Genomic DNA, 27902 nt, shown 5'->3' on the forward strand with positions numbered 1-27902 from the left:
CTTCAAGAAATAATAATAACATTCGCAGAGAAAACGCCATAAAATGACTGATCATAAAAAAACCCTACCTGATGACTGTTCATGGAAAACGGAATATTTCACAATATTTTGATTGACAGCCACTGACAGCATATTTGCTGCGTATTTCCAAGTGTTTTTTCACTTTAAAATTTACCTTGAAGCAAACCTTCAACCCCTTTTGCCTTTAAAAAAGCAATGAGGCACGACAGAATTCAAACCGCCACCAACGGAAAATTTAGAATCAAAGAATATCTATTCAAGAATGGAATCAGAATCGATGCATATGCCGTCGTTACTTTGTTCATTGCATACAAAAAATGATTTAGTACCTTCAAGTCATCATTTTTATGCAAAATTATTCACCAGTTCACATCTTAAAATAAAACAGTAAAAAGGTATTACTGTATTCCATAATTTAATATAAATATATTAAAGTAAATGCAGCTAAATAGAGGTGTTGTCGCCGGGACCTACAGAGTCCTCTTGAATGTCGATAATGCACTACATAGAACCTATGAGTGAGTAGTGTACAGAACTGCCACCCAGAGGACTCTGGCCCCGTGGCGACCAGACGGAAGCTCTCTCTTTGGCAGCAGTGTTTCCCTCTGTTGGTTCTTGTAGGAACCTCTAGTGCACACAGAACGGGATTCATATCCGACCTTACTATTCTCTGTATGCGATAGCGCCAGCCTGGTATTGTCGTGAAATGCCGAATTAAATAGCAAACATACATTGATAGAAATGAGGAAACCAATGCCAGCAACGATTTGGTAGGATTTTAAATTTTTTCGTGCCTGAAATCGTTCTACTTAGAGGAAAATTCCCCTAATTTTATCATTTTTTCAGCATGCATTTCACTCGATGTAGTGAATGTTTTGGTTCCTCTTTCAGCTGATCGTGATCCCAAGATATGAAAACAGCCTATAGAATATTAGTAAAACAAATGGAGTTCTTTCTGTGGACCCTCTGATGATTAGCTGCTGTGCATGTGAGTACAAAACTGTAATTTTAAAAATTCAATTCATGAACAATAGTGTAGAACCGACAATACTCTTTAATACATGGTGCAATCTCCTTTTCAGATAGCGGTGACAAGTTTCTAATTAGCATCATTCTTATTTATGTTATGTTTTATAAAAGACCTCTTATAAATTAGCTATTTATTTTCCTCACATTGTAAAGGGAACGTAAATTGTCACTGATGAGGAAAGTTTATTACTTAGGGTACCGTGAATGTTTATGTTATGCCGATTAGCTACGTTCGGTTGTTGTCTTCTTCGGTTGGTATTAGGTTGTGGTCGTGAGATCTTGTAGTAGTTAATTTTTAAATTTAATCTTATATTATCTTCTCTTATCCATCATGAATAATGCCGTGAAATTACCACGGCAGAAAGTGCGATTGGTTAACAACGTTGCACTTTAGTAAGGGTGTCGGGAGACGCAGAAAAACTTTACTGGACCGAAATTTGTAGTCATTAAGGCCCCTCCCAATTTTCACGATTATAAAGCATTCCTGGACCGCGATAAGCCTCAATTATCTGGAAGAGAATTTCTGCGGTGTGCTTACGTTGTCTGTGTAGCGCAATGGTTCGCTTGTAGGTACAATAATTATTAATGGACGGATATTTGGATATTATCTTATGTCACCACCAAATAGCAATTATCATTCTGTGCTGGCTTGCGAATAATTAATTTTTTATCTTTTTTATCTCTGTTTTTGTTACCCTAGGGAAAGGTTAGGAAAGGATAATCTGCTGAATTTGCTTCCTATAAAGTTGTTGACTCAGTTCTTGTTGGACTGAATTGTCACCCCAACACTCTTTCCATCTTTTATGATCTTAGGAGAACATATGATTCGGAAGATCAGGATATACTTCTGAGCATATTACAGTCATATGGTCTGAGAGGCATTGCTCTTGATCTAATTAGGTTCAACCTGACAAAGAGAACCCAATGCGTTGAAATTTGATAGAAATATAAAAATAAACTTCATTTACCTATCATAGGTATTCCATGGTGCCATTCTGGTGCCATTGCTATTTCTTCTTTACATCAATGTTCTACCAAAAATTCTAAATAGCGATTTTTTTATGCATGCTGATGATACCAATCAGTTAACAAAACAGTCATGCAAAGTAGCTATACCAGCTCAAGATGAAATTAGTAACAAGGAGCAATGGTCAAAATAAGCTCTCAACAAATAGGAGTAATTAAATGGGGTAGCTTTTGCTGTCCTTCACCGGGCTCCTGAATCTTTGTTTCATGAGGATGTAATCAATTTTGAATTCTCGACTGTCTCCTGGCATTTTCCAGTGTATCGTCTTCACAAGGAGTTTTTGAATAATCTGCTGGCAGTCACTAGCCAGTGCTCAGTGCAGGATTATAGTGGCCTTCAACCGGTTTCATTTTGATTTCGTAATCCATATTTTTCACATATCATTCAGTCATGACCTTTGCCGACTACAGCATGCCAGTCACTAAAAATGATAAGATTTTCATGAGGGGCAGAAAGGTCTAGTTTGCGGGAGGGGGTGTGGCTGCCAGGTCAGAAAGGGACATGCCCACGCCATGTGCTAACAAAAGGCTTTGGTGGACAAAGGAGCCACAAGGGACGAGAGGCATCAAGGACCAATGGAAGGATCCCTTGTTTAGGTGGTTCAGGCATTTTTTGGTGCTCTATATGCATGTGACAACGTTGTATGACTAGGCAAGAATATGAGGTGCATTTGGGGGTCAGTGCTATGCTGCGAACCAGGGAGTTATGCAGGGTTCTCAGTCAGACAACTCTAGCCTGCCAGACTATAGTTTCTATCCTCACCATTACTATCCTTTCATTAAACAGGTTGCTTGTCACACAAATTGTGGTGCTCTTTCTAAGCATTATCCCTATTCTAACATTGCCATTCAGTGATCCTGTTTGCATCATTCTGTAGCTTCCAGTCCAAAGGTCTCCTTCTTGAGGCCACATTATTTCCCTGATACGTAATATGTTGAGGTTCATTCTTTGCATATTCTTCTTAAAATTTTCTTGTCTATCTCAGGCACGAAGTGATCTAATGCTCCATGTTCCTATCCTTAACATTCTATCACATTTGACTGATGTACCATCTCGAGTAGTCTCCTCCCGGAGATCCAAATGGGGGACTAGTTTCCCTCAGGAATATTTTACCCAAGAGAATTCTATCATTGCATGATATAAAAGTGAGTGGAGTATTTACGACTCATCATGACAATAATGTGGTTTCCCCTTACCTTCCACATCACAGTACTTCAGCCATTATAATAAATGTTTCCTAGCCTGTGGTGAAATGCGTGTCACTATACTGACCAAGATGGTCTCTCCCTTAGCACATATGGAGAAGAGGTGCTGGCCTCTCCCCCAGGTGATGAGAAGAATAATTGTCTGCGACCTCCAGTCACCACGTCACGGCGTCTTCACAGGTTTCGGTATCATTTAAATTGCCTACCTTACCCAAGGATAGACCAATACCCCCTCTGAACGCCATCGCTTTTTGTCCGTGACTGCCTATTAAACGAGTGGACTTGCTTATCTCGCAGCTAATCTCCATATCTAGAAGTCGACCCGCCATCTGCAACCCAGTGGATCCACTCGTTGGTCATAACTCATCTGTGAGCTTAGGTTGTAATTATTATATTCGAAATGAATATCACTATGGTACCAGTCTACATCGTCTTGCTTTGTATGGCAAAGGGCCAATCTACAATCTCGTGTGTGGGTTGTAAATTGTTTAATATGTTGCCATGAGAAATTAAAAGTGGACTAAGACCTATTGTTTGACATTAACATTGAAATAATATTTTCTTGATAAATGTTTTTATACTGTTGACGAATTCTTGTAAAAGGATAAATTATGTATTTCATATCCAATTATTTTATTTGACAATTAATTGTATGGTCATTTTATTGGATACTTAATTTACGGGTGGGTCTTATATGTACAAACATATCTTCCTGGACCAATAAAGCTATTATTATTATTTTTATTATTAATATTTTTATCAATGGAAAAAATGTAAGGGCACTGACAGACAGAGGAGGCAAATCTTGGCTAAGATGAATACTGATGAATGCTAAAATTTCATGGGAGCAAGCATCTAGTCTGTTATGATCTGCAAATTTTATGATCACAAAAACATTGAAATTTGATGGTGAAGCCATGGGCCATTGTATGTCATTCGTCATTGATTTTTATTTTTATTTTGCAGAACTACAGGGGAATAAAGTATTATGAGCATGAACAGTACATTGGTTGAAACTGTGTCAATCAATTATGAGGACTTCAACGAGAGTTTTCTCACCTGTGGTACTTGCTTGTGTAAGTGACAGTAGTTTTTTAATCTTCAACAGACTCGTACTTGTGTGTATAATTATACTTCCTAATCAAATGTGACCATGTTTTGAATGGTGGATGCAGGATTGCACAATGTGGTGCCATAGCAGAATGTTACTCTGGCATGTGATGAAGTAATGCTTTGGCAATGAAATATCCTTTTCAGAAGGACGACCTAATTTCTGGTCAGCCTTTACAGCCATTTCTATGGGCATTTGTTGTCATATCTGGTTTTGCTTTCATGCTTGTTTAGGCATCTTTGAGTGAAAATGAAAAGGGATGAGCACGTTTTTAGCTTGTTTGGTCTTGAATTTTTTGTCTCCTTTAAATCCTTCTAGGCATGTATGATGGTGGGGAGCACACTCCAAAGTTACTGCAGTGCTCACATACAGTGTGTCTACACTGTTTGTCTCGCATTGCTGCCTCTCAGACCAGAGACACAGGTGCATTCCGCTGTCCCATATGTCGAGAGCTCATTCCCATCCCAAGGGGAGGAGTCAGTGCTTTGCCTCCATCTTTTCTCGTCAATCAGTTGCTGGATCTCATGTCTCGCCAACGAAGGGAGGTTGTACCCAAGTGCTCTGTTCATATCAATCAGGTTTGTTTAATTTTGTAATATGTACTTGGGCATGTTAGGTGAATAAATATTGTAGCAGAGCAGCAATTGCCTGTTGCAAAAGAAGAGGAAGCCAAGTTGTTTACGTATTGAAAAACACATAATTTATTCATGATCATTTTCTCAGTAGCTTTGAACTTGTTTTTACCACAGACTCTTGCTATTACGAAGTCGTTGAGGCCAAACATATGAGATGTTTGCAATAAATAACTTTGCAATTTCTTTAATGAAATTTTGAGAAAAAACTGCCTTCCTTGCTTCCGTCATTTGTTCACTCTATTTTATTTAAATAATCACATTCTGGAATAGCTTCGGTTACTTATTAATGATTTACTATTGAATGGCACTAAAAAATATGAAAGTTAGAACATTCACTTGTTCATAACAAACAAAGAATGTAATTCTACTTAAGAGGTCAGAATATCTCAAAAGATGAACACAGTAAAGTTTGATAAAAAGGTGCTTCATGGAACTTAGAGAAAAATAAATGACCTGTGAGTGGAGGGATTTAAGGCGGTGGACGGGTGCCAGCAGTGAAATGATACTGTAAGAATGTAACACGGCTTTACTGACAACACTAACTCGTTGGTGGACTTGAATCATCTGCTTTAGCAGTAAATTGGTATTTTGAAGTAAATGAAGGGATATTTTACATTTAAAAGTTTTTATTGTTCAATAGAACATTTTTTTGAGCTCTAAAGTAACACTTTTTCAAAGATAGTCTTCAATATGTTTATGAAATGAAAATTGAAATCATCATCAACATTACACCGTATCTGAAAGCCAAGTAGTGTATTTACGGTGAGCATAACGTCATGTTGTTTCAGTTGTTTTCTTTTTGTAGTTGAGGCTAAGTGGGTGTTTCATGGGTTCTTTCAGGAAGCTAACGTGGTTGCCCGCAGGCAGTCTCGTAATGTCAATAATATGTTTCACAATGGGCACATGTGAGGGGAATGAGTACTCGGAGCTCTCTGTATGGGAGCAGACCCCTATGTAGCATATTCTCAGCCTCTCTGGATGGAAAAAGTGGAGTGGGTGCCAAGGAGGGGTTTTTGAGTCATCTAGCGACACACCATTGGCCACCTTGAACTAGTAATTGAGCTCCCGCCAATCAGCAACTAGTGCTCAGGCAAGTAGTGGCCATAAAGACCGCTCTGACAAACGACTGAGTGCTAAAATGCTGCACAGCGGTCGCATTCAGAAGGAAATTCAAAAGTTGATGTAGTAGCGCTGTGAGCGCTCACTCCCTTGAGTGCACCCAATTTAGCGAGTGGAAAGGGTGGAGGCAAGACGTAGACATGAATTGAAGGTAGGAGGGGCAAGGATGGAGGCTGGGAAGGGTAGATGGGAGGGTTTACAGGGAAATGTGGTCGGGTTGGGTGCTAGGGGAGCAGTGAGAGACCTTGGGAGAGGGAATGAAGAGAGGAAGGGTGGAGACAGGTGAAAGTGGGTGAGGATGGATGAGAGGAATGACTATTACATCTGTCGTTTCTCTCTTTTATCTCTACAAATTTCTACAAATGCCTCCACTGCCCTACGAAGCTCCCCAATGCAAGGAGCTCGCATCTTAGCGCCATAGCCTATGGGAAGCATGCAGAATTGTCATCTTCAAGAGCCGGGTATTGATTTCTGTATTAAAAGGGAGTAGTTTACCATGATACCCTTGATACATTTTCAGCGATATGTTAGCTGCTGGGAAATTATACTACTGATGACTTAATGTAGGATTACCTATTTTCCTTGGAATTGAGTGGTCAGTAAATCATTGAGATAGCAATCGACACTCAGTAAGGACCTATCAATTGACCAATGAGAAATTTATGCATAACCCCATTGAAGGCAGAGTTGAGGGAAAAGTAAAATGGAATTCTCTTTGTTTTCACATAAAAGTTATTTATGATTTTTATGCAGGTTACAGAGTTTTAATGGTGTAATTTTATACTAAAATAAGACTTGGAAAACGTAGGATAATATTATGCAAAGAATAACTACATCATGGCCCTAATGCACACGGGTAGGTGCACTGTTGTCCCATCGGGCAACAATCCCAATAAATATGTAGGGCACACCTGAAAAACATGATTATCAGCTGTAATGACTTTGAAAGCTTCAACAGAGAAGTCAAAAACCTATTTGAAATCCCTGATTATTCAAAATTATGTGACAATGTACCAGTTATTCCATCAAATATAGTTGAAGTGGCACTTCACCAGTAGAGCCGCTACTGCCAATTGACGTACCACTTATGGTGTTTCCATAGCATTGTCATTCAATAATAGTTAATTGCAATGAATTATGCTGTTTGGTCTTTAATTGAGAAAAGGAGAATAATAGTGGTAATGACCATAAGGATTAGTATGTGAATCAGAAATATGTCTCAGTTATAGATGAGGAATATGTTATCATTGTTACTAATTAATGTGCTAGTCAGTGGCGCAGCAAGGGGGGGTTTTGGGGATAAAAACCCCCCCAGAGCTCAGAGAAACTTTTAAGTTAAATTTTTGCTTAATAGGATTGATATTACTAATAGAATAGTGTAAGGACTAATAAAATATCCCTCAGAAAGCCGTAAAACTCACCATTTTGAACCATCTATCTTAAAATTCTGCGATTTATTAATCTCGCACATAGCGCTTATCCTGGTGGGTATTCCATACCCCCACACACCCCAGTATTAGTTGCACTTAAACTCCCCCCAACCTTAATTCCTAGCTGCACCCCTGGTGTTAGTACATTTAATGAATTGAATATCGAAGGTACAATTAGTTTACCTTCGATAACGTGTTTTCCTCAGTGAACTGAGTATTTGTTGAATACATATCTTGCAAAGAAATGCTGTAAATATTTTCTTATTACCTCACTTTTGCATATATATGTGTTATTGGATGCACTCTATGGCTTTGTTGGGAAAACTGCATTTATTAACTTGAAATTTATGTTATAAAAAATTTTATTTAGTAATGTGAAATGCTAGTTGTTCCCATACCGGTATTGACCACTTTGGTAAACAGATGTACCCATGTATGATGTGATTACTGGGTCTTTTTGTGTGTCTGTGTGTGTTAATTGTAATGCTGAATTTTTGAAATTAATTTTAGGAACTGCTGTTCTGTGAAACTTGTGACACTGTGTTTTGCACTCAGTGCACTAACACAAGTGGTGGGTTCAGTGCTGGTGTTCATGGGGCGAGCTCTTCATCGAACAGTGGCAGCTGTGAGCACACCGTCATCCCTTTTTCCATTGCCATCAAGCGCATGTCTGAGATTTTGCTGTACAAAGCAAATGAATGCATATCAAAAGTAAGTTGTTAATCGAGACATTTTTTTCAATGCTGCTAATCCTGTTATAAATAATCTTGTTATTTATTTCTGATTTATTTATTTTATTTCAAATATGTACCTCATTCTGATCAGACATTGTATGAGATAAGAAAGTTCCTCTTTTTTTTGTTCAGATTCCGGTCGGGTTCCTGGTTCTCAGTTCTCAGTTCCAGATCTTGTTTCTAGATCTTAATCAAATGTTTCATTTCATGCGAATGTAGCAGACTCCCGATTATCCGGCTGTGGATCGTCCGTGTTGCGCATTATCTGTGCATGAGTTTCACCAACTGTTCATGTTTTCTGCGATCTCAATAAAAAATAAAATCAGAAGGAAAATCACTATGATTATTACATTTTAATGCAAGGCTACACCAGGCTTATTATTTCTATTAGAATTCCCTTGGGAAACAGAATTATTTTATTTGCTGACAAGGAATGTTTCAAGTTAAGTGCTCTCTAGCTTTTCAAAAAACGATGAGTTTTGGAAAATAAATCTTAGTTATATTTAAAAAACTAATATGGTTAACTAATTGTAAATTAAGAAAAATGCTATCTTGGATCTTGAATTGTATTTTTCATACCGCAGATTTGCACTTATTGCAGTGGCCTCGCATTGTATTGAATACAGCTCGAGGGAACCAGAGATTTCATTACATGTGCGGGCATGTTTATGCCGCATCTACTCAAGGTCAAACGGGAAGGGAATAGTAGAAGTGAAAGTAGAGGGGAAGTGGAAGCAGAGATGAAGGAAGTAGGGATTGCATGAGTCATAGCCAAGTGCTTGACAGCGTTGACAGTTTGCTGGAGTACATGGAGCAAGGGGAATGCGAGTATAATCACATAGTTGCTGCTAAAAAGGTCACGGGTGAAGAAAGCTCTCAAGGAGTTTGGGAAGCAATCATAATTAACAGACTATGCGCGTAAATGATAATATATTGCCTTATCTTTGGAATGGAAAGTTTGGTACACCCGTGTTTTCTGATTATGTATTTGTGCTGCCTCTCCTCATCATTAGCCTGGTTAATCAGGAGTACGCTGTAATTGTCAAAAGTTACAGATGATTTTCCGTTGATCATTATGAAAATTGCTCTAAGGGAAAGGATAATTGGACGGGCTCTGTTATAATGGTCAGTGGGATTGGGACCGAGAGTGGTCGGTGCAGTTTGAATGGGAGGGGAAGTTGTTAGTGTGGAAGGGGGGACTCGAGAGCGAAGAGAAGCATGGTGCAGGAGGAGGACTGAGCTCCTTCTGGAGTGTCAGATTTCAGTCTGCTGGTGGTCGGGATCTCGGATGGACTTGGGTGGCCTCAAGAGATTTTTGTGCTACAAAAATGTGGTACGTTGGATGGACAGCCCCTCGGTCAGTCTCTTTTGCTCTGAATGGTTCCTGCACTGAATTCTGTTCACTTTCTTCAGGGTCTAATGTCTTTCTTCATTCTGCACTTTAGTAAATGAATGTAGATTAGGCATATGAACAGCTCGAGGAAATAATTAGAGAAAATCTGGTTGAGAAAAACCCAGTAGTGACAGGACACCTCAGGCGGAGAGGGGAGGGATGGACACAAAATAGGAGATTGGTTCAATTATGAGAAAGGGCTGAGGTACACATAGAAAATTCTAGGGGATATGGAGAGATATCTGATAGACTATATCATGGTAAGACAGAGGTTAAAAAATTGTGTGGAAATCTCCTCACAGCTTCCCCACAGCAGATGTGGATTCAGACCGCTACCTAGTGCTCATGAAATGTTAGGCAAGATTCAAAAGACTTATGAAAGTTAGGAAAGCAAGGAAATGGAATGTAGAAGCTCTGAAGGGGACTATGAGGAGAGAATATGAGGAACTAGTGGAAAATACAGTAAACTCTCATTATTATGAAGTACACGGGACTGAAAAACCGGAGGTTTGTAATAATGAACTTCATAAAAGCTTTTCTTTCAGGAATCGTAGCAACAAATGTATACCATGCCAAAAGTCCATGTCTTTTCAATATCCTGCACTTATACTCGCATTGCGGAAGAGCTTCAGAGTATGATGTACGCAATTAAATTATGTACTATTACAGTAAGTCTTCAACATACAAACAAGATGTGTACCGAGAGCTTGTTTGTAAATTGAAAAAACCTATGCATGGCATCGAAAAGTGTGGTTATCCTGCTGAATGCAACACTGCATTACAAATGCGTTAACTCAGTATTGAGACAAACTGATCTAGATGTGGGTGCGATGCGGATGGAGCCGAATAAAATGCCCTATCTGCAGAAAGGAAGAATGAGCATATTGCCGAACAGTTACTGATGTTGCAATGGATTTAATTGACACTTATTTCAGACTGTGCCCAAAGTGCAAGTTCCTTTACACCACACTGCGTCACATCGGCCAACTCCAAAGCCGCCAAAGTTGAAATTTCGGGCATGCTTGAATTTTTCGACTGTTTGTATCTCTGAAAGTTCTTTAATCGAATGTTCGTAAGGAGAGGACATAGTGATTGTAATTTACGAGCTGTAAGGAGTGGGTCGCCAAGATTCCACAGGAATGAAGCTAATTATATGATGTTGCGAGGATACTGAAGTATCTCTTACTGAAGAAAGAAATGTAACTGATGATGCTGTTGGGCCTAGTGTATGAGGAGAACTTAAACATAGCGCAATGATCATGACGTAACGTAGTATGTATTCCCCATTGAAAATGCTATTAGAGTGTCATAAAACACCGTTAGTTAGTGTATAAAAGCCGTTGCTTATCTGTGGAACTTCGTAATTAAGTTCACTTTATTACCCCCGGGACGGGAACCAAGTTTCGTAATAACGAAAATTTCATAATAACATTCCTATTAATATAGATTGGAATAGTTTTTTCGTCGGGACCAAGGATTTGCTTCGTAAAAACAAGAATTTTGTAATGACATTGTTTGTATTAATGAGAGTCTACCATAGTACCTGGGAGATTAAAAATACACAGACTATGGAGGAAGGGTGGGATGATATTAAAACTGTCAAAGCAGTGTAAAAGTCAATTGGCTATGTTAACAGAAGAATAAAGAAGGCGTGGATTACAGAGGCAATGATAAAAGAAATGAAGGAGAGAAGGAAGTGGAAGGACGTGGGCACAGAGCAGGGTTAAAGAATGTATTGGGAACCAAGTAATCGATTACGGCGTGATACCAAAAGGACAAGGGAAAAGACAGAGTGAGGAAATGGGAAAGTTTGAGAAGGAAGGAGAAGTAAGTCGCTATTGGGTGGAAAAAGCGGGCAACCATATGTAAAATTAATGCTAAAGATGGAAGGATGCTAACCGAATGAGAAGAGGCTGAGAGAAGGTGGAAGGAATATGTGGGGGGTCTGTATGGCGGAAGGAACAGGCTGGAGAGATTGACTTTATACGAGGAATGTAAGTTGGGCTGTCAGGAGGTGGAGGTAACAGGGTTTTACAATCGACAAGCTAGAAGTGGGCACTGACACCATTGTTGTCTGTTCTAGTAACTCTCTTGACCTCTTTTGACCCTGCGGTGGCAGCGTATACCGTGTGTAATTGATAAAATGTTAACTACATACAGTGGAACCTCGTTAAAGCGAGTACGGGCTATAGCGAGACCCCCGCTATTACGAGAGATAGCCGATGCACCGTCGATCGACCCTATAATAAGCATGTTAAAAAATTCGTTTTTACGAGGCCCTTTTGGTGATGACTCTCGCCATAGCGAGGGTGTCACCGCCGGAAAAACTTACATCAAGACTCCTTAATCTCTGTAATTGCTAGCGATTTGTTAGAAATGAAGTTAATGGAGTGCTCTGTCTCAAATTTATGTGGTAAACTGTCGTTTGATAAATAAGTAGTTAATTTTGGTGAAAATATTGTGGCATTAGCATTCGCGAATACTTGATCTTCTTTTGTTCCTCGGGCGGCAGAAAGCAGTCGTCTGCATACCTGCACGTCCATGAGCTGCATGAAGAGAAAGCATTTGATGGCAGACACCATGGCCAAGAAAACACCAAACAATTAGTCGTTGTTTGAGTAAGGAAATTTAATGATGCAAAAAAAACATCACCTTTCTAATGGATTTATGCTTACGTTTATCAGATAGAAATTTATCTGTCGCCGCACCACTCTTTTCCTGTATAACTGTTGGCAACAGGTCACCTCCGGTAAAGCGACAATTCGATATAACGAGTGTTTATTGGTGCACCGTGGGGTGTCGTTTTATCGAGGTTGCACTGTACTTTCTTGGAGTGGATTATTTTCATGACGGCATTATCCTTGCCCATAGTCCCATCATAGAGCCTATATTGCATTTATTCTCATGTATCGAGGGTAGTATCTCATTTATTGCTTAAATACAATTTTCATGTTTCTCTAATTATCATTTGTTATGATCACTGCTCTTGAGTTGGATAACTTCATGGGAATTGATTTTATTGAAAGGTACTTTTTATGGAAAACACTGTGAACTGAAAAAAAGTGAATTAAGGTACTTTTATTGTGTTGATACATATATGTATTCCCCTTATGTGCACCGTCCATCATCTTGGAACTGCCAATGAGGTATTTTTTTCTCATTGCAGTTAGGCTTAGCACAAGAGGCTGTGTCTGATGAACTGAGGAAGCTGAATACTTGTGCAGAGCGCTGTGTGGAACATGCTAATCACACTTTTGATGAAGTGATCCGTTTGGCTGAGGAGCGAAGGCAAGAGGTTTGTCAATTGCTTACTCGAATATATGAATGATGATATAAGTTTATTATGCAGTATGATAAATGCCTTAATATTGATGGAAATTATGAAAAAAGTGAGTTAATGCACTATCATTTTCAATAACATGTAAACACTCATGAGTCCCACTTAACTGATGGGGCTTGGTCGGTAAAAACCTGGATGGTTGGCTCATAAGGAACCTGCATATTTTCCTTTACGACACCAAGAGCCGACGAGGATGGACGTGAACGCAACTGAGCTACTGAAGCTGGAGTCAAGCTGCAGGAGAAAATCCCAATTGGAATTAATGTTAGCCAATGGAATGCTAGAGGAAAACGTCCATACTCCCTTTGGGCCCTCGGAGTGTTTTCTTTCGCACTCTGTGGCGAGGTTTATCCTATCTTTAGAGTGATATTTGGAATCACCGTTTTAGTCATCCATTCGAGTTCTAGTCTTCCATTGAAAGAATTGGAAGTTTTTTGGAAGAAAGTGTGGATACTGACTTGGAGATTTCAGCACAGGATCGGAAAGTTGGAAAGTCTCTACCAGGAGTGGTGGTTATTGCAAAAGTCAGGATGAAGAATTCAGTCGTATTTGGAAAACCATTGATTTTGATGGCTTTTGAGTGCAGCTGCATCTTACGCGATGTCATGCAAGCTTTTGCGTCCATTGCAGGTTGCATCATCATTCATCGCCTCATGATGCGACCCGCAATAGCTGCGAAAGCTTGCCTGACATCGCGCAAATCCCAGCTGCACCCGAAAGCCGTTGACATCAATGAATCTCACTGCGAAAGCCTATGTTCCAAGTTGGAAAACCAGTTAAAATTCGTGTCAGCCCTCGATGGTCTATTCAACGTTGCCCATGTCAATGTTTTAGAGATGATACTGCTTGAATAAGACAGGCTGTTCCTTCTTAGTAAACAAGGAAAGGGCAGACCAGGATGTAAGCTTGGACTGGATAACTCTTTATAACAGAGGGAAAGGAAGGCTATTCTGTGAGAATTAAAAACAAGAAGAATTACGACTATTGGGGTCTAAAGACGACAATGGTGTGAAAGGTTATGCAGTAGAACCTCAGATATGCTACCTTCAGTTATACGATGACCTCACTTATGCACCTATTTTTTTTGGTCCCATGAAGAACCCCATATGAACCCATGTATTTCCAACCTCTGTTATGAAACTTCACTTGCACGATGACCTCGGTTACGAAATGCATTTTTCCAGTCCAATGTTACAGTTGAATGTCCAGGATACAGTTGGGTACTAGGAATATGCTTTGGAGGAGATGAGGGGGCCTAGGGGGCGACCCCAACGGGAACCCAGGAAAATAAAAAATGATATTCTTGGAAATACATTTTACATTAGTTTTGCACTAAAATTTAACTTTAAGCAGATGCAGTTTTTATATGTCAAAACTTGACAATAGTTTAAAATTTTTTAAAATTTCTCTGAGGCTCTGGGTGGGGATCTATCCCCTGGTCCCCCCACCAATAGTGGCCACTGCATAGATATGCCAATAGAGAATAATAAGTTTTAATAATGAGCAATGCTGTTTATTAGATATTAATTGTAATTGTGGTAGGTGATCGTTAATCCGGAATTATGAACTGCAGAATATCTATCTTTAACGGAATATTTTCTAGAATTTTGCCAATGTTTTGTTTTCTGTCACCCCAGCAAAGTAGTGACCAAATGAGCCGTTAAAAATCTTCCCGTTAAAAAATGATGCCATGTACTATTGAAAATGATAGTACATACATGATATAAAATAATATATATTTTTTTGGAAAATTTACTGAAAAATTACATAGTTTTGCATATTTAATTACTAGACTAATAATTTTTAAACTGATGATATCATCTGCTCACTTGCTCAGTGATCACTCAGTGCAGCTGTATGCACTCACGGATTTTAATTTTAATTTGTTCAATTGTTGATGAGGTAATGCATATTAATCATTAATGAATTACCTTTTTTAAGATTGAATTTTCATATAACCTACAGAAATCAAATTTTCTTCTCGTATTCCTCGAAATTTATTTTGTCATATGAGTGAATACTGTTTTCTTGCTCATAAAATAAATAGTGAAAATAAAATTTTTCAAGAATTGAATGGGCGCATGAGTTTACTTTTTAACATCTCATTTGAAATGGAAGTTGAATTAGTTATAAAAAAATTTTACATTGATTCTTTACTGCTCTCATATGTTTAACTTGAGATTTTTTTGCAGGTCATTTCTTCAATACGCAGGGTTCAAGAAAGTAAACGAGGTGTTTTGGAAGAGCAGCTAGCTTTGGTGGAGGCAGAAAAAAATAAAGTAAGGAAAAGTAAAGAGTGTGATGGTAAAATACTATTTCAGGAATTTATATTATTGGTGTGTCGTCACGAAATGAAGTGAAACCCCTTTCAGCTCCACGCTCATTCATTTGCTATATACAAAGAATGCCAAGGGGTCTGTGATGAATTTGTATGCTTTTACTTGGAATTGTTTTTCTGCTCTGTGCCTCATCACTTACTTTAGTGACCATCTGAAATTAGAGGAGCACCAAAATTAATGCCTGTGGATTTTGTATTTTCAAGGTACTCCATAGTTTTCTTTTGCATCTTGTTGATATTATTCTTGGAGTGCAATAATTTAAGCTGATACTATTGATTGGCAATTTTAAGCAGCAATTTTGCTTGAAAGAGCACTTATTGCCTGTTGAAATACCTGTAAATGCATATGATGGTGACCAGTATGTATTATATATCAATGAACGACAATGAATGTTAGATGGGGTGAGTTAGTTACCACGAGTAAAAATGTTGCAGTTTGCAATCCACTGTGGTAACAATGGCTATCAGAGGTGATGATGACTTCATAGAGGCTGAAGATGATCGCTCCCTCCCGTTCCTCTTTGCCAAAATGCAGTACTGCTCGAGTACAGCAGGTAATATTTGAATCCATGACTTGTCACCGCTCATCCAGTTTTTACCCCTTTATACTTGAAGAATACTTACAGCCAGGTTTGCCCTTTTTCAGTCCTTTGCACTGTGTGTCTCATTTCAAAATGTGTGCCACTTGCAGATAAGTACTATAAAACTGGAATAAAGAGTGGAAAAAGTACAATCACATGAGTTAACACATACGATACGAGCCCAATTTTCATGAAAGTCATCAGAATCGGCCGATTAAAAAAAATTCTTTTTTACTTAGTTTGTGTTTAGTACAGTTCCTTATGCATGTTTGTATATGATTTGAGGAAAAGTTTTAATTATTTTTGCAAAAATTGGCACCATGTCAGTTAACGTTCTCCGTACATATTTCACTCTTGCCAGGCTTAAAAAATGAGCGTGTTGACTACACTTCAGGATAAGTGCAAATGTTCACAAAGTTGGCAGTAAGATATTTGTGTTGCTTTGTCACTTCATCATAAGTAAATCATAAGTAAAAGTATGACTTTGCTATAGGGCCACACTGCTCTGAGATATGAAATCAACATATGATGACGCGTTCCAGAACAAATGAAACAAAGTTTTTTTGGTGAGCGTAACTTATACTGGACTAACGATAAAATATGTTGCTGTTATGTATGAGAATGAATTGATTTCCATGGCTGTTTCATTGATTTACAAGTACTTAAAACATTTTCCACAAAAGTTAATCAAAGGATTCGGCATTAGTTGAAGGAAACAGATGAAATGCTAGCTGAAACCTTTATAATTTCATCCACATTATTCACATAAATATACATATGGCTCAGTACAATTCAGGAGTAATTTCTACAAAGCCCTTGTAAGATATGCACATGTACCACAATATATTCAGTAAGTACAATATTTAAAATATACAAAATATGTTGAATACAATCTCTATGGTATTTCCTGAAACAGGGATTGAGGTAAAGCCCAGGACCACCTTCACAATTTGCCCCATTGTCCCTATATCCAACACTGCCAGCATCAGGGTCCTCTCCTCCTATATGTAGAAGAAACTGATGAACTAGCTCATCTGGCTCCGTCAATGCATAAAATTTCACATCAAATTTATGGTGTAAACGAGAATATTTCAGTTTTCTTTCATAACCTAAAATACCCTTTTGTAAGAGAACATTAGCTGCAATTCTTTAAAACTGTTTTATATTTTCAATCTACTTTTTGTTGCTGCATTCGTTTCGTCACACCTGAGCAGCCACGGTGCGTGGTTAAGTAGCAATGTAGTGTTTGATGAATCCGCATGCTCCAGAACAACCTGACTGGTGGTGCTGCAACCTGTGCAGCGATTGGTCGCTGCGGTAGCCAAACACCTTTTAAATAGGCCACAGCGGCTGATGCCTACTAAGCTTCAACTCTTTAACAGGTTTCTTTGATAATACTGGGCTATGCAAATACAGAGCTGTCGAAATATTTTTTGTTAATGTTGGCGAGAGATCGTCTTTGCTTCTGCAGTCACTGCACGTTTTTTTGTAATCATCAGATGACAATTATCTTATGAAAATTTTGAATATTTTACAACCCGTTGTAGTTCTAAAAATTGGTGGTCCTTATAATTACTCTAATAGAAACTTGTAATCGTAATTATTTGATTTTCCGAGACATTCAGAGAAAAAAGAAAAAAAAAAATTTTTGCTCTGAAAAAAAAAAAAGAAATTGGGACCAGCTGCATCCGTAATCTTTGTATGGTAATTTAAGGAAGTGAACATAGGAAGAAGGGATGTGATTTGCTGGAGGGAGTGAAAGATGGAAAGTAGGAGTTGTAACACAAAGAGGGGAAGGTGGGCTGATTGGAAAAGTCAACACTGCCTTGGATGTGGGGAAAAGCAATATGAAGCTGATGCTTGGACATGGGGAAAGGGATATTGTAAGCTCTGAGTTTTTTATCAGGGAAGACAAGCACAGGATCATCACTATCCACGTACAGTACGCTCCTGATTATGATGGGGAGAGACGAATAATCGGAAAACACAGATAACCCAAATTTTCCCTTTAATGTCTTGCAATGTTCTTAATTTACCTATAACAAACAATATATTATTATTTATGCAGGTATTCTGTTATTTTAGAGTGCTTCCCGGACTCTATGAGAGCTTTCTTTGCCAGTTCCCGGTCTTTTTAGTGGCGATAACATGGTTGTACTTGTATTATTAATGCTCCATGTAAGGCCTGGTTTCGAAAACCACACACCCGTGGCTGTGTGATCACGGATACAGAAAAGTGGTTGGCGCGAATGCTTCAAAACCACTGCTCGACGTTGGAAACTACACTGTCAGGCACCACCCCACTTAGTCTTGTCTCGCACAAGTTGCCCGGGTTGCAACTGCTGCACGACGTGTATCTGTGATCACGGAGCGCGGTTGCGCACTGCGAGGCTTGGAAAACAGGAACACGGTGCTCCCGTGAATGCTGCTAGCACTCGATCGCTTCCGTTTTACGAAGGGGATTCCAACGGAAATAATAAGCTCGGTGTATCCTCGCATTAATGCAGTAATTCCAATGATTTTGCATCTGATTTTTTTTTGAAAGACCGCGAAAAAAATTGAGCGAGAGTGAAAGTCATGCTCAGATAATCCGCAACCCAGATAAACCGCAGCCGGATAATCAGGAGTCTGCTGTATTTAGAGCGGCAGATTATTTTGATGAGCTCCTAAAGTCATATGGTCATTAGATTTTTCAATTTTCTTCCTATTTTTTAATTTATTTTATCAAGTACTGGGTGATATCTCATCCTTTTTTGCGACACTGGTCTTATTCAATTTATCGTCTATGTCCATAAAAATTTCTAATTTAGTATTTAACATGACTCTTTTCTTCTTCTTTTATCGTCTTTCATAGTGATCAATATCACAAGGCCATCTATACGATTGCACACTTGTGTAATGCAGCACTAGATGGAAAAGAAAACTGCCAGAGACTGGTAAAGATGGGAAGGGTCGATGGGGGGTGTGGAGAGTCTAGCAAGAGGGGATTGGAGTTGCATTAAGGGGATTGATTTTGCCCAGCCCATGTCAGGGGTAGGAGCTTGCATATTCTTGTAGTCTGAGAAAAGGAGTTCCGGTGCTTATGATTCATTTCTCCTCTTGCATTTGTGGGAAAAACAATTGGATATTGTGAGAGCTCTCAGCATCTTAAAATGAATATGATATTTCACACTGTTTCATAACAACTTAGCGCAGATTGAAAATATAGAGTATATTTTTCTCCTAAACCAACATTGTTATTAGTGGGACTCATTCCAGTATGCCTTTGTTAAAAGCAGAATGCTTTACATGACAGAAAGGCTGTTTTTCATAGGGAATGGCTTTCATTTTGTTAGAACAGGGACTTCGTTTTAAGCAGGCTCATTAGAAGTGGGTCCCACTGTATAGCTTTTATTGTTTTTGTTAATGTGGATGGATAAATTTCTTCTTGTTTGACGTAGGTCTCTTAACGTACACCCTTAATCAGTGGTAAATGCTGCTTCGTGTCATGTTATGTATGGCAGTATATAGGGTGTCCCATTTATCTTGACCACCCGAAATAACCTTTTTTCCAGATGTAAATTCAAAAATGTGTCAAGCAAATGTCCATTAGCCGTCAGGGGAACATTAATTGGCATGATTGCCTTCCTTGTAGCTTTGTTATTTACAAAGATATGAACAGCGGTATGTCGTTTTAAAATGGCACTCTATATTTTTTATTCAGCAATTCATTTCCTCTCCTAAAGACTTATTCAAAAATGTACCTCAGTGGACCATTAACATAAACACAGTGTTATGAAAAATGATTGACTCAATAGCACTTAGTGCAGGTACGCGGGTATTGGAACTACTCCACCAGTTATTCATAAAAAATATAGGGTGCCATTTAAAAGAGACATACCGCTGTTCATATCTTTGTAAATAACAAAGCTACAAGGAAGGCAGTCATGCTGATTAATGTCCCCCTGATGGCTTATGAACATTTGCTTTACACATTTTTGGATTTCCATCTGGACAAAAAGTTATTGGGGGTGGTCAAGATAAATGGGACACCCTGTATAGTACCATTTCCTCCAAAGTCATCAAAATCCTCATTGTTTGCATAAGTGGAAGGAAGTTGCATTGGTAGCTTAAGTGGTCAAGATGGCTGGCTCTGGGTTAGAGTTCATGAGATCTGCCTTTGAATCCCAGTCAGAGCAAATGATTTTTCCTGCATGGGAAATTTTGCACCATCACTTAAGTGTCTGTATTTTTAAGTTAACAGTAATCAGTGAAAATGAATCTGTTTTGATTAGTATTAATTCTTGAAATTTCCTCTTGTGTGTGCAGGTGGAGCATGAGTGTGATGGATTGCAGTATCAGGTGGAAGTGCGCAATATAACTCAAAAGATAAGCAGCCTTAGTGAGAAGTTGGACTCGGTGGGTGCTCTAGGTGAACCTAGGGAGAATGCATTTTTAGCATGTGAATTCAAATTGAATGGACGATCAAGTGCTGATAGTCATCGTTTCCATGGAAACACCACTGTTCCTGCTGCTTCAGAGGTAGCGGGTGAGAGGGAGACCAGTCTATCAGAGATTCAATCATTTTTGAATAGCTTTGGCAGTGTAAGAACTAGCACAACCTTTCCTGGTTTGTGCAGCCTGGTGCTGGAGAATCAAAGACCAATGATGAGCAGTAGTTTGGATAGTGAAGCTGCAGCTCCAATGATTGCAAGGCTGGAGGTTATAGCTACTTTGCATACAGTAGACTATCACGGTATTCCTCGGACAACTGGGGGTGATCCATTGACTGCAAAGTTAGTCTGGAATGGGAATGGAGAGAACGCAGTCGATGCCACTGAACTACAGTTTGATGTTCGGATATCGGATGTTGGCAATGGAACGTACCTTATAGCTTTTAGGCCCCCTTATGCTGGTAGTTACTCTTTACATGTTTCTGTCCTCGACCGTGCTATACGTGACTGTCCGCTTTGCTTTGAGGCAACTGAACACAATAACCCTGTTGCTGTATTTGGGTGCCGTGGTTCAGGCAAGGATGGCTTCCATCAGCCGGTTGCAGTTGCCGTCGACGACACTCACGATGCTGTGGAAGGTGGACTTGTCTATGTAGTAGATGCAGGTAACTCACGAATTAAGGTTTTAACTACAGATTTGGAGTTTGTTCGGCATATTGAGTGTGAGGACTTGGCTGGCCGTAGCTGTACGGGTGTGGCATTGGTGAGGAAGCAAGAGAATGGCAAAGCAGCCAATGGTAAGAGGAGTCCATGTAACTTGGTGTTGGTCAATTGGAGAACAAAAGTGATTTCAGAAATTACATCAGATGGTGAAACTGTTCGCTCTTTTTCGTACCCATCATTTGTTGAGCCTGTTGCGGTTGCGGTTGACTCACGTGGTCACATTCTGGTGGCTGACAATGGAACTGCCTCAGTGATTGCATTTGACTGTGAGGGTAAAGTTCTCTTTGTGATTGGTGGCAAGAACTCAAGCGATGATAACTTGGAGAAGGTGGGACCAAGTCGTGCTCACGGAGCAGCGACGTCGAGTCGAGCCAGTCATGGCAGGTCAGGAGCAGCAGCGTGTGGTGGGGGTGTGAGTGCAGGGGAGAGGAGTAAAGGGCATTTTGGCTTGATCTCATCTGTGGCCATCGGTCCGGCTGATGAAATAATTGTGTCCGATTCTAGAATCCAGGTGTTTTCCAGCTCAGGGGAATATCTTCGAGAGGTGGAAGCGCATGGTGAGTACTTCGTTTGTTTAGTTGTGAATCTGTTTAATCATCTTGTTTTAATTATTCCAATTTCCCTTCCGTTTTCATGATATCTATCAAATGAATGAAATTTGAAGCTTAATCAAAAACATTTTTTTAACAATTTTTGTACCAAATTACAAATAGATTCAATGCAGAGTTTTGAAATTCCAATTTTATTGTGGTTGCATTCAGTATACATATTGTGATTTATTTTGATATAAAGTACATGATAAGTAATAAAATCAACTGATTTGGGCGTTACTTGGTGGAACGATGAAATATTCATGGTGAAACAAAACACAGTACTATTCCACAAACTTCTCTTCGGCTGCCGGACTCCTAGGCTGTTAAAATAAAAGTTTGTGGAATAGTACTGTGTTTTGTTTCACCATGAATACATGATAAGTTCTTTTGTTAGATATTCTTCTTTGTAAGAACTTATTTATTTCAGCTATTTTGGCATTAATCTCTAAAATTCCATTGTAAGCACATGTGCTTGAGATCTCAATGCTTCAAATTTTACTGTTTATTAAGGTTCATGGCAGTATAAGTTCTCTAACGGCTGGTCGTTTCTTTTGCGATTCAGGACGAGGGAAATATGGAGCTGCCACGGTTGATCCAGGGGGCCGTCTTCTTGCCATACATTCGGATAAGTCTCGGCATGAATTGCAAGTGATCTCATTGGGGAAGGAGTCTGAGTGTGGGCGGATATCTAGGGGAGTGGCACGTGATCCTTTGCTCTCAACCGTGGACTCGCACGGATCACGCCTACGGCGACCAAGTGCAGTCGCTGTGACGACTGACTGCCATGCTTTTATTGTGGACCTAGGCAATGACTGTGTGAAGAAGTACCAGTATTGGTAGTGCTGCCAATCAAACTGTGCATTCCAGGAGATTAGGAAATTAGGTATTATTATTTATAATTGAGCTCACATTTATTTTCAGCTGCTGCTCTGTCTTGGCTGATATCATCTGTCATCCTCTATTTCCATCCTATTTATTTAGAGAAACTGCAGCATTCAGCAGACTGAGAGGAATTGACCTATTTATTTCTTATTCAGTACATTTTGTTGAATATTCTATATGCAATCTGACCACAAGTTTTATATGCAAGTATTTGAAGAATTTAAATGCAATGGAAACAATATCAAGGTTCTTCATCTCTCTCTCAAATTTTCAGCCTAGGCATGAAAACCTGGTTATAATTGGTAAAATGGGATTTCAATACCAAGTTTATGTGAAAGTGATGGAATCATTGTCTTTTTGTTCTAATTTATGGTTCGTAGTGTCATGCTGTGCAAGCACTGAGCTTGGTGGTCAGGATTGAATTGCCAAATTTTAATGATGAGTTGATTCCTCTGTTTTGTCTCTTCCAGTCCTGAGTTTGGTTCCTAGTGTTGGTTCTTGGTCCCAGTTCCTAGTCAAATGTTTCATATTAATTGAATTATTTTCAAAATCTTTCAATGGTTTTCATCGTCAGCTTATATTTATTAGTGCCTCAATAATACTTCAAGTTAACTCAAAAGTGATTGAATCCATAGCATCACTCTTATTTATGTAATGTTGATTGTATTCTAGAAAATTTTTCAAATGGAGTTTTCCACAAATTACTTCTGTGCAGATTCTATTTAGCTTTGGTTTGAATCCTTTTCTGAGCTCAAGAACTGGTAGAATCGAGAACCGAAGAACCAACTCAACCCATACCTACAAAATTTCAATGTATTCTTAGTGTGTAGGAGAAATAAAGGGCAAGTTTATTTCAGAAAAAAACTTCTGTCTCCAAAACTTAGTGTTGGGGAACTTCTGTGATAGCCATTATTCTTCCTAACCCATTCACAATCATTTGCCCTCAAATCATAATTAGTTCATAAGATCAGTCTCTCATCCTCTGTCTGCTTCTTACATCTACACGCAATTTTTTTGTGTCCATGTGTGTCTCTTACAAGACTTAAAGTTACCAAAAAGGAGGATGCGCTTGGCTGGGAAGTCTGCAAAGATGCAACTCTTAGGCAATATCTGAAACACATTGTCCTTTTGAGCTCTTGGGCTGATATTAAATACATTCTCGATTAATTCCTTGAAAGATATGAATGGATGGGCACCCCCAGGAGGGCATGCGTATTTTGAGGTGAAATATCCATTTATTTTTTCACCGATGCTTATTGCTAGTAGGTACTGTTCTTATTTCATCTCAAAATTCAAGATTATTAAGGTGACACAATTTTGAAATGGAATAATGTGCATTCTGGGATCTCAGTGAAGGATTTTATCCATTCAGAGCAATAATCCTTAATATTTTACAGCAAATTGTTTACATAAATGAATGGCAAATGATAATAAGTTTCTTGAAGAGTTCTTGTATCCTCAGGGAATTTTATACATTTTCGGTATTTAGTGTCTTGTTTTTTTACCTTGCCAATTTTTCAAAATTTGTTTTACCATGGAAAAAATCTTGAATTGTCAGGAACTGGGTGGAGTCATAGGGTGATAATGGATCAATTTTGTGAGGGATACACAAGGTAGGTAGAAATAGAATTTTCCTGGAAGTGCACCAATGATATTCACTCAGAATGGATGGTGAAACTTGGAGAGTATTTTTTCAAGTTGAATAATCTGTGTGTTTCATTAGTGATGCTAGTGATTGAAAATTGTATCACACCACTGTATGCTGAGCCTCTTTGATGTTTTTGCACTTGATTTAATTGCATTGTGTGGAAACCTAGGCTGTGAGGATTGTATTTTTTGGATAAGTGTGTCATTCTGCAAGCGCTTTGACACAAGAAGTTGTCTCATGGAATTGGGGATGTCTGACTGAATCATGTATCTGAATTGACATGCTTTCTGTGTGCCTGTAATGATAAAATGTGCTCTTTGTATTTTGTGAGCCAGAGTCCCTCACTAGACTCCTGCCAAGAGAGATATTAAGGGTAAGTCTGAGCCTTTCCAATGAAGCATTTAAGTATTGGTCTGTTGAAAGTTTTCTTTGTCCAATTTTAGACTGTCTGAGAATATTTTAATACATTATTTGACAAATGAATGTAATGATAATCGCTGGAATTACATTATGTTTTGAACCTGATTTGGTTTTGATCTATGCTGACCATTACTAATGATAGCTCATGAAATTGCTCAATTTTACTAGTTGAAGATATGCCTGCCTTACTCTGTATCACTTTTTACAGCTGTACACTTTTGATTGAAAGGTGCTGATGGGAACATAAATGTCACATATGCATATTTATGGTTGCTTTGGGACAAGGTACATTTGCATATCTTGTGAATAATAATGAGTAGGTCTAATTTCAGTCCTTGCCAGCATATGCTACAGCTTGGTGTCCAATTTGGGAAACACAGGGTACAGAGATTTCGGTCAAATTATGCTTTGTTGTGAGTAGTTGGTGGCAAGGCCTGAATGACACTCATTTTGAGTGTAATGCTGCATTCATGTCATCCTTAAATATTTGCTTAGATTCAACCGATGGCATGTGCATAAATAATTTTTCCTTGATGGAGTGGTATGATCCAGTATTCATTATTGTACTTAATTTCCATTTATGTAGCTATTTGTTTGTCATTAGGAGTTAATCCCATTTTCTTAGGAGTAGAAAAGTATTCTCTCTCTTATAATTTTCTGTACATCTTTTTAAGCCTTGATTTTCAGAATTGGCTCGGTGCAGACAAGCAGAACTTGATGGCTTAACATATTTTTGAAACAAGCAATTACTGAAACCATTTATTGTCACTCATCCTCAATTGCATTTCTAGGGCTGTAGCTCTCTTGTGAGGGTATTATAGGTGTGGTGAAAGTTGCTGGTGAGCAATAAAAAAACTGAAATGTCGCTTCCTGAAGTTTTCCCTGTAGAGTGCTGCGTAAATGAGGAATTATCAGTGTTAAGCATGGCTCAAGACAGTCCACTCTTGTGCTGTTATTCATTGATTGATTTTTATAACTTAGGTGTTATCATTGAGATATTTTTGTTCCTCTGATAATATCACCATGATGATGATTTCAGACATTCATTTTGAATGGTTATTAGGTTACTTGTGTGAAATTGATCCTCAAATCAGGGTGTTACTATATTTTCCATAGTTTATAGATGAACATGAATATGTTTAGGGAAAAAATTATGAACATATTTGTTGCCATTCCTTATCTTTAACAGTTCTCCAGCCTGATGTAAAACTTAATTGAATTTGAAGGCGAGTTTCAGGATTCACGTAATGGGCAATGCTGCTGAAATTTCATTTTTGATATCTGTAGATCAACTTGGACATGAACAATGGTCAATTTGCGTCACAAAAGGTGTATGTGGATTTCTTTGGAGGAGACAGCATTTCTTAAAAGGAAGAATTAGAGGATTTTCTTGTATTCCAATAAACATTCATGGTCATTCTTGTCATTTTTTGCACTTAAGGCCAAGAAGAGTGATCATATCTTAGGAAAGATATACTATAATTATCTGTGTGCTTTGATTTTTTCTTTTGTGAGATTTATTGAACTAGACCAATATTATGATTGATGACAGAGGAAATCAGATAACTTGTGCCAATTTATATTCATTGTTGCTTTGATGGTGTTTATTAGATTTGCTTGCTATGTACATATTTGAAGTACATATGTTTAATGTTTGTTCACAGTTAAGTTGTGTATGTGTGAAATGTGTGGACAGTGAAACTGTAAAGTGACAATTGTTGATTTATTTATTGGATAGAATTAATGTATACAGTTTACTAATGCATAATGCAAGCTTTTGTGCATGAAGATGTGGCTATGCTGTCAAAAAATTCCAAATCATTACTTGATTTACCAGTGATTTCTAGATCGGAGGCACACACATGCCACAACCTAGTCAGAAAACTCTCTGAATTTTATTTTCGATTATTTCTTGCTCTCTGTGAATTTTTGACATTTTCCTCCCTTGTTTCCCTCGCATCCATGTTGCTTAAAGTCCCCTTCTGAGTTATCCATACCTGACATGGAATTGAAGACGTGAACTGTCTTCATTGTCGTCCTTTTCTGCTATCCAAAATAATTGCTCTGTAGTAGCAGTATTACCAAGAGCTGAAAAGCATGTTGGTATTGTAATGATTTTTTGTATATAACTTGTTAAAATTTAAGTAAACCATAGGTGCTGTATCATCCTAATTTAAGGTAATTTATTCAATTGTAAAATCAGCTCCATGGAAGTTGCTTTCAACTTTGAAATAAATATATGAATGAAAATTAGTTTTTGATTATCTTTTAATTGTGGAGATCTCAACTTCCATTAATGAATGAACTGATCATATTACTATATAAGTTCAGCATTAGAATCATTGTTTAAAAGTCATGCATACAGATAGATAGCCATTCTATAAGAGCGGATATTCCAGATTTGATTAGATTGCATGGTTGGGGTAGCCTTCGCTGAGAGCCTCAGCTATTGGACCTTTCTTGGTTCATTGTGCCATGTTTATGGGCCCTGCCAATCGCCAACAGCAACACCATAAATTTATGAATGGTCACCCATCCAACTTAAATCTGAGCCCAATATTGCTTTACTTTGATGATCTTGCAGGAACTGGTGTGTCAATGTGTCTAGGCCCTTGCCTGCAGATATCTCAAGTCCAGTACATACGGGTCTCCTCTCACTCTGCTCTCTCTCTCTCTCTCTCTCTCAAGGCTATCAAGAGTTCTAGTTTGTTTTACAGCTGTATAATTTGGGGTTAGAGATAGATTCTGAGGACAATAGATGGTAGTGTAAAATCAATTTGTAATTTCTAGATATCTCAGCTGATTTCTCCTGTTTCTACTGTCAAGAGCATGTGGAAGTCACACTTACTGTGGCCACGTGCTCATGGCAAAAATTTCTCTCTTTGCCTATAAAAAGTAGGGGCTCAAAATTGAAAACTCATACTCGGCAAAGTTATAAGGCTCAGCTTTTGAAATTGTGCATATTAAACCATGATCCAGTTAAAATCACGATGCAGCATTGATAAAGTTATTCGTTTTGGTTTCAAAAGGCTGTCAGCCTTAACGTGTTGAGCCTTAGCCATAATTGCCACAGGTGACTAAATTTTAGCAATGTTTACTAATGGGGGTGTGACACTAAAATTATGAGGTGAGGACTGAGGTGCTACTCTTAGGTGCCAACTTTCTGCTGTTTACAATTTTCAGCATTCATTTAGCAAAAATCTGATAGACTAAGGGCCAGTTTTATAATGTCGGGTCATG

At 38.5% G+C, this 27902-nt stretch overlaps 1 protein-coding gene across 2 annotated transcripts; it reads left to right on the top strand.

Moving 5' to 3' along the window:
* The first annotated feature begins 634 nt into the window (after positions 1-634).
* Positions 635-26915, top strand: LOC124170685 (tripartite motif-containing protein 2-like). Of its 2 annotated transcripts, none has more exons than XM_046549586.1 (9): positions 635-791; positions 868-1009; positions 4249-4358; positions 4712-4971; positions 8088-8288; positions 12871-12999; positions 15237-15323; positions 20272-21676; positions 22275-26915. In XM_046549586.1, exons 3-9 carry the CDS (start codon positions 4271-4273, stop codon positions 22550-22552), a joined length of 2448 nt encoding a protein of 815 aa, XP_046405542.1. In that variant the 5' UTR covers positions 635-791; positions 868-1009; positions 4249-4270; the 3' UTR covers positions 22553-26915. The 2 variants fall into 2 exon arrangements, with proteins under 2 accessions (XP_046405542.1, XP_046405541.1); XM_046549585.1 differs by having other exon boundaries at positions 913-1009.
* Positions 26916-27902: the final 987 nt, after the last annotated feature.

This window comes from Ischnura elegans, chromosome X, assembly GCF_921293095.1.
Source record: "Ischnura elegans chromosome X, ioIscEleg1.1, whole genome shotgun sequence".
Lineage (NCBI taxonomy): Eukaryota > Metazoa > Arthropoda > Insecta > Odonata > Coenagrionidae > Ischnura > Ischnura elegans.

Excerpts from the sequence above, each read along its gene's own strand:
- LOC124170685 (XM_046549586.1), top strand. The coding sequence starts at position 4,271 with ATGAGCATGAACAGTACATTGGTTGAAACTGTGTCAATCAATTATGAG. Across the intron at positions 4,359-4,711 it reads CACCTGTGGTACTTGCTTGT|GCATGTATGATGGTGGGGAG; the intron begins GTAAGTGACAGT and ends AAATCCTTCTAG. Across the intron at positions 15,324-20,271 it reads TGGAGGCAGAAAAAAATAAA|GTGGAGCATGAGTGTGATGG; the intron begins GTAAGGAAAAGT and ends TTGTGTGTGCAG.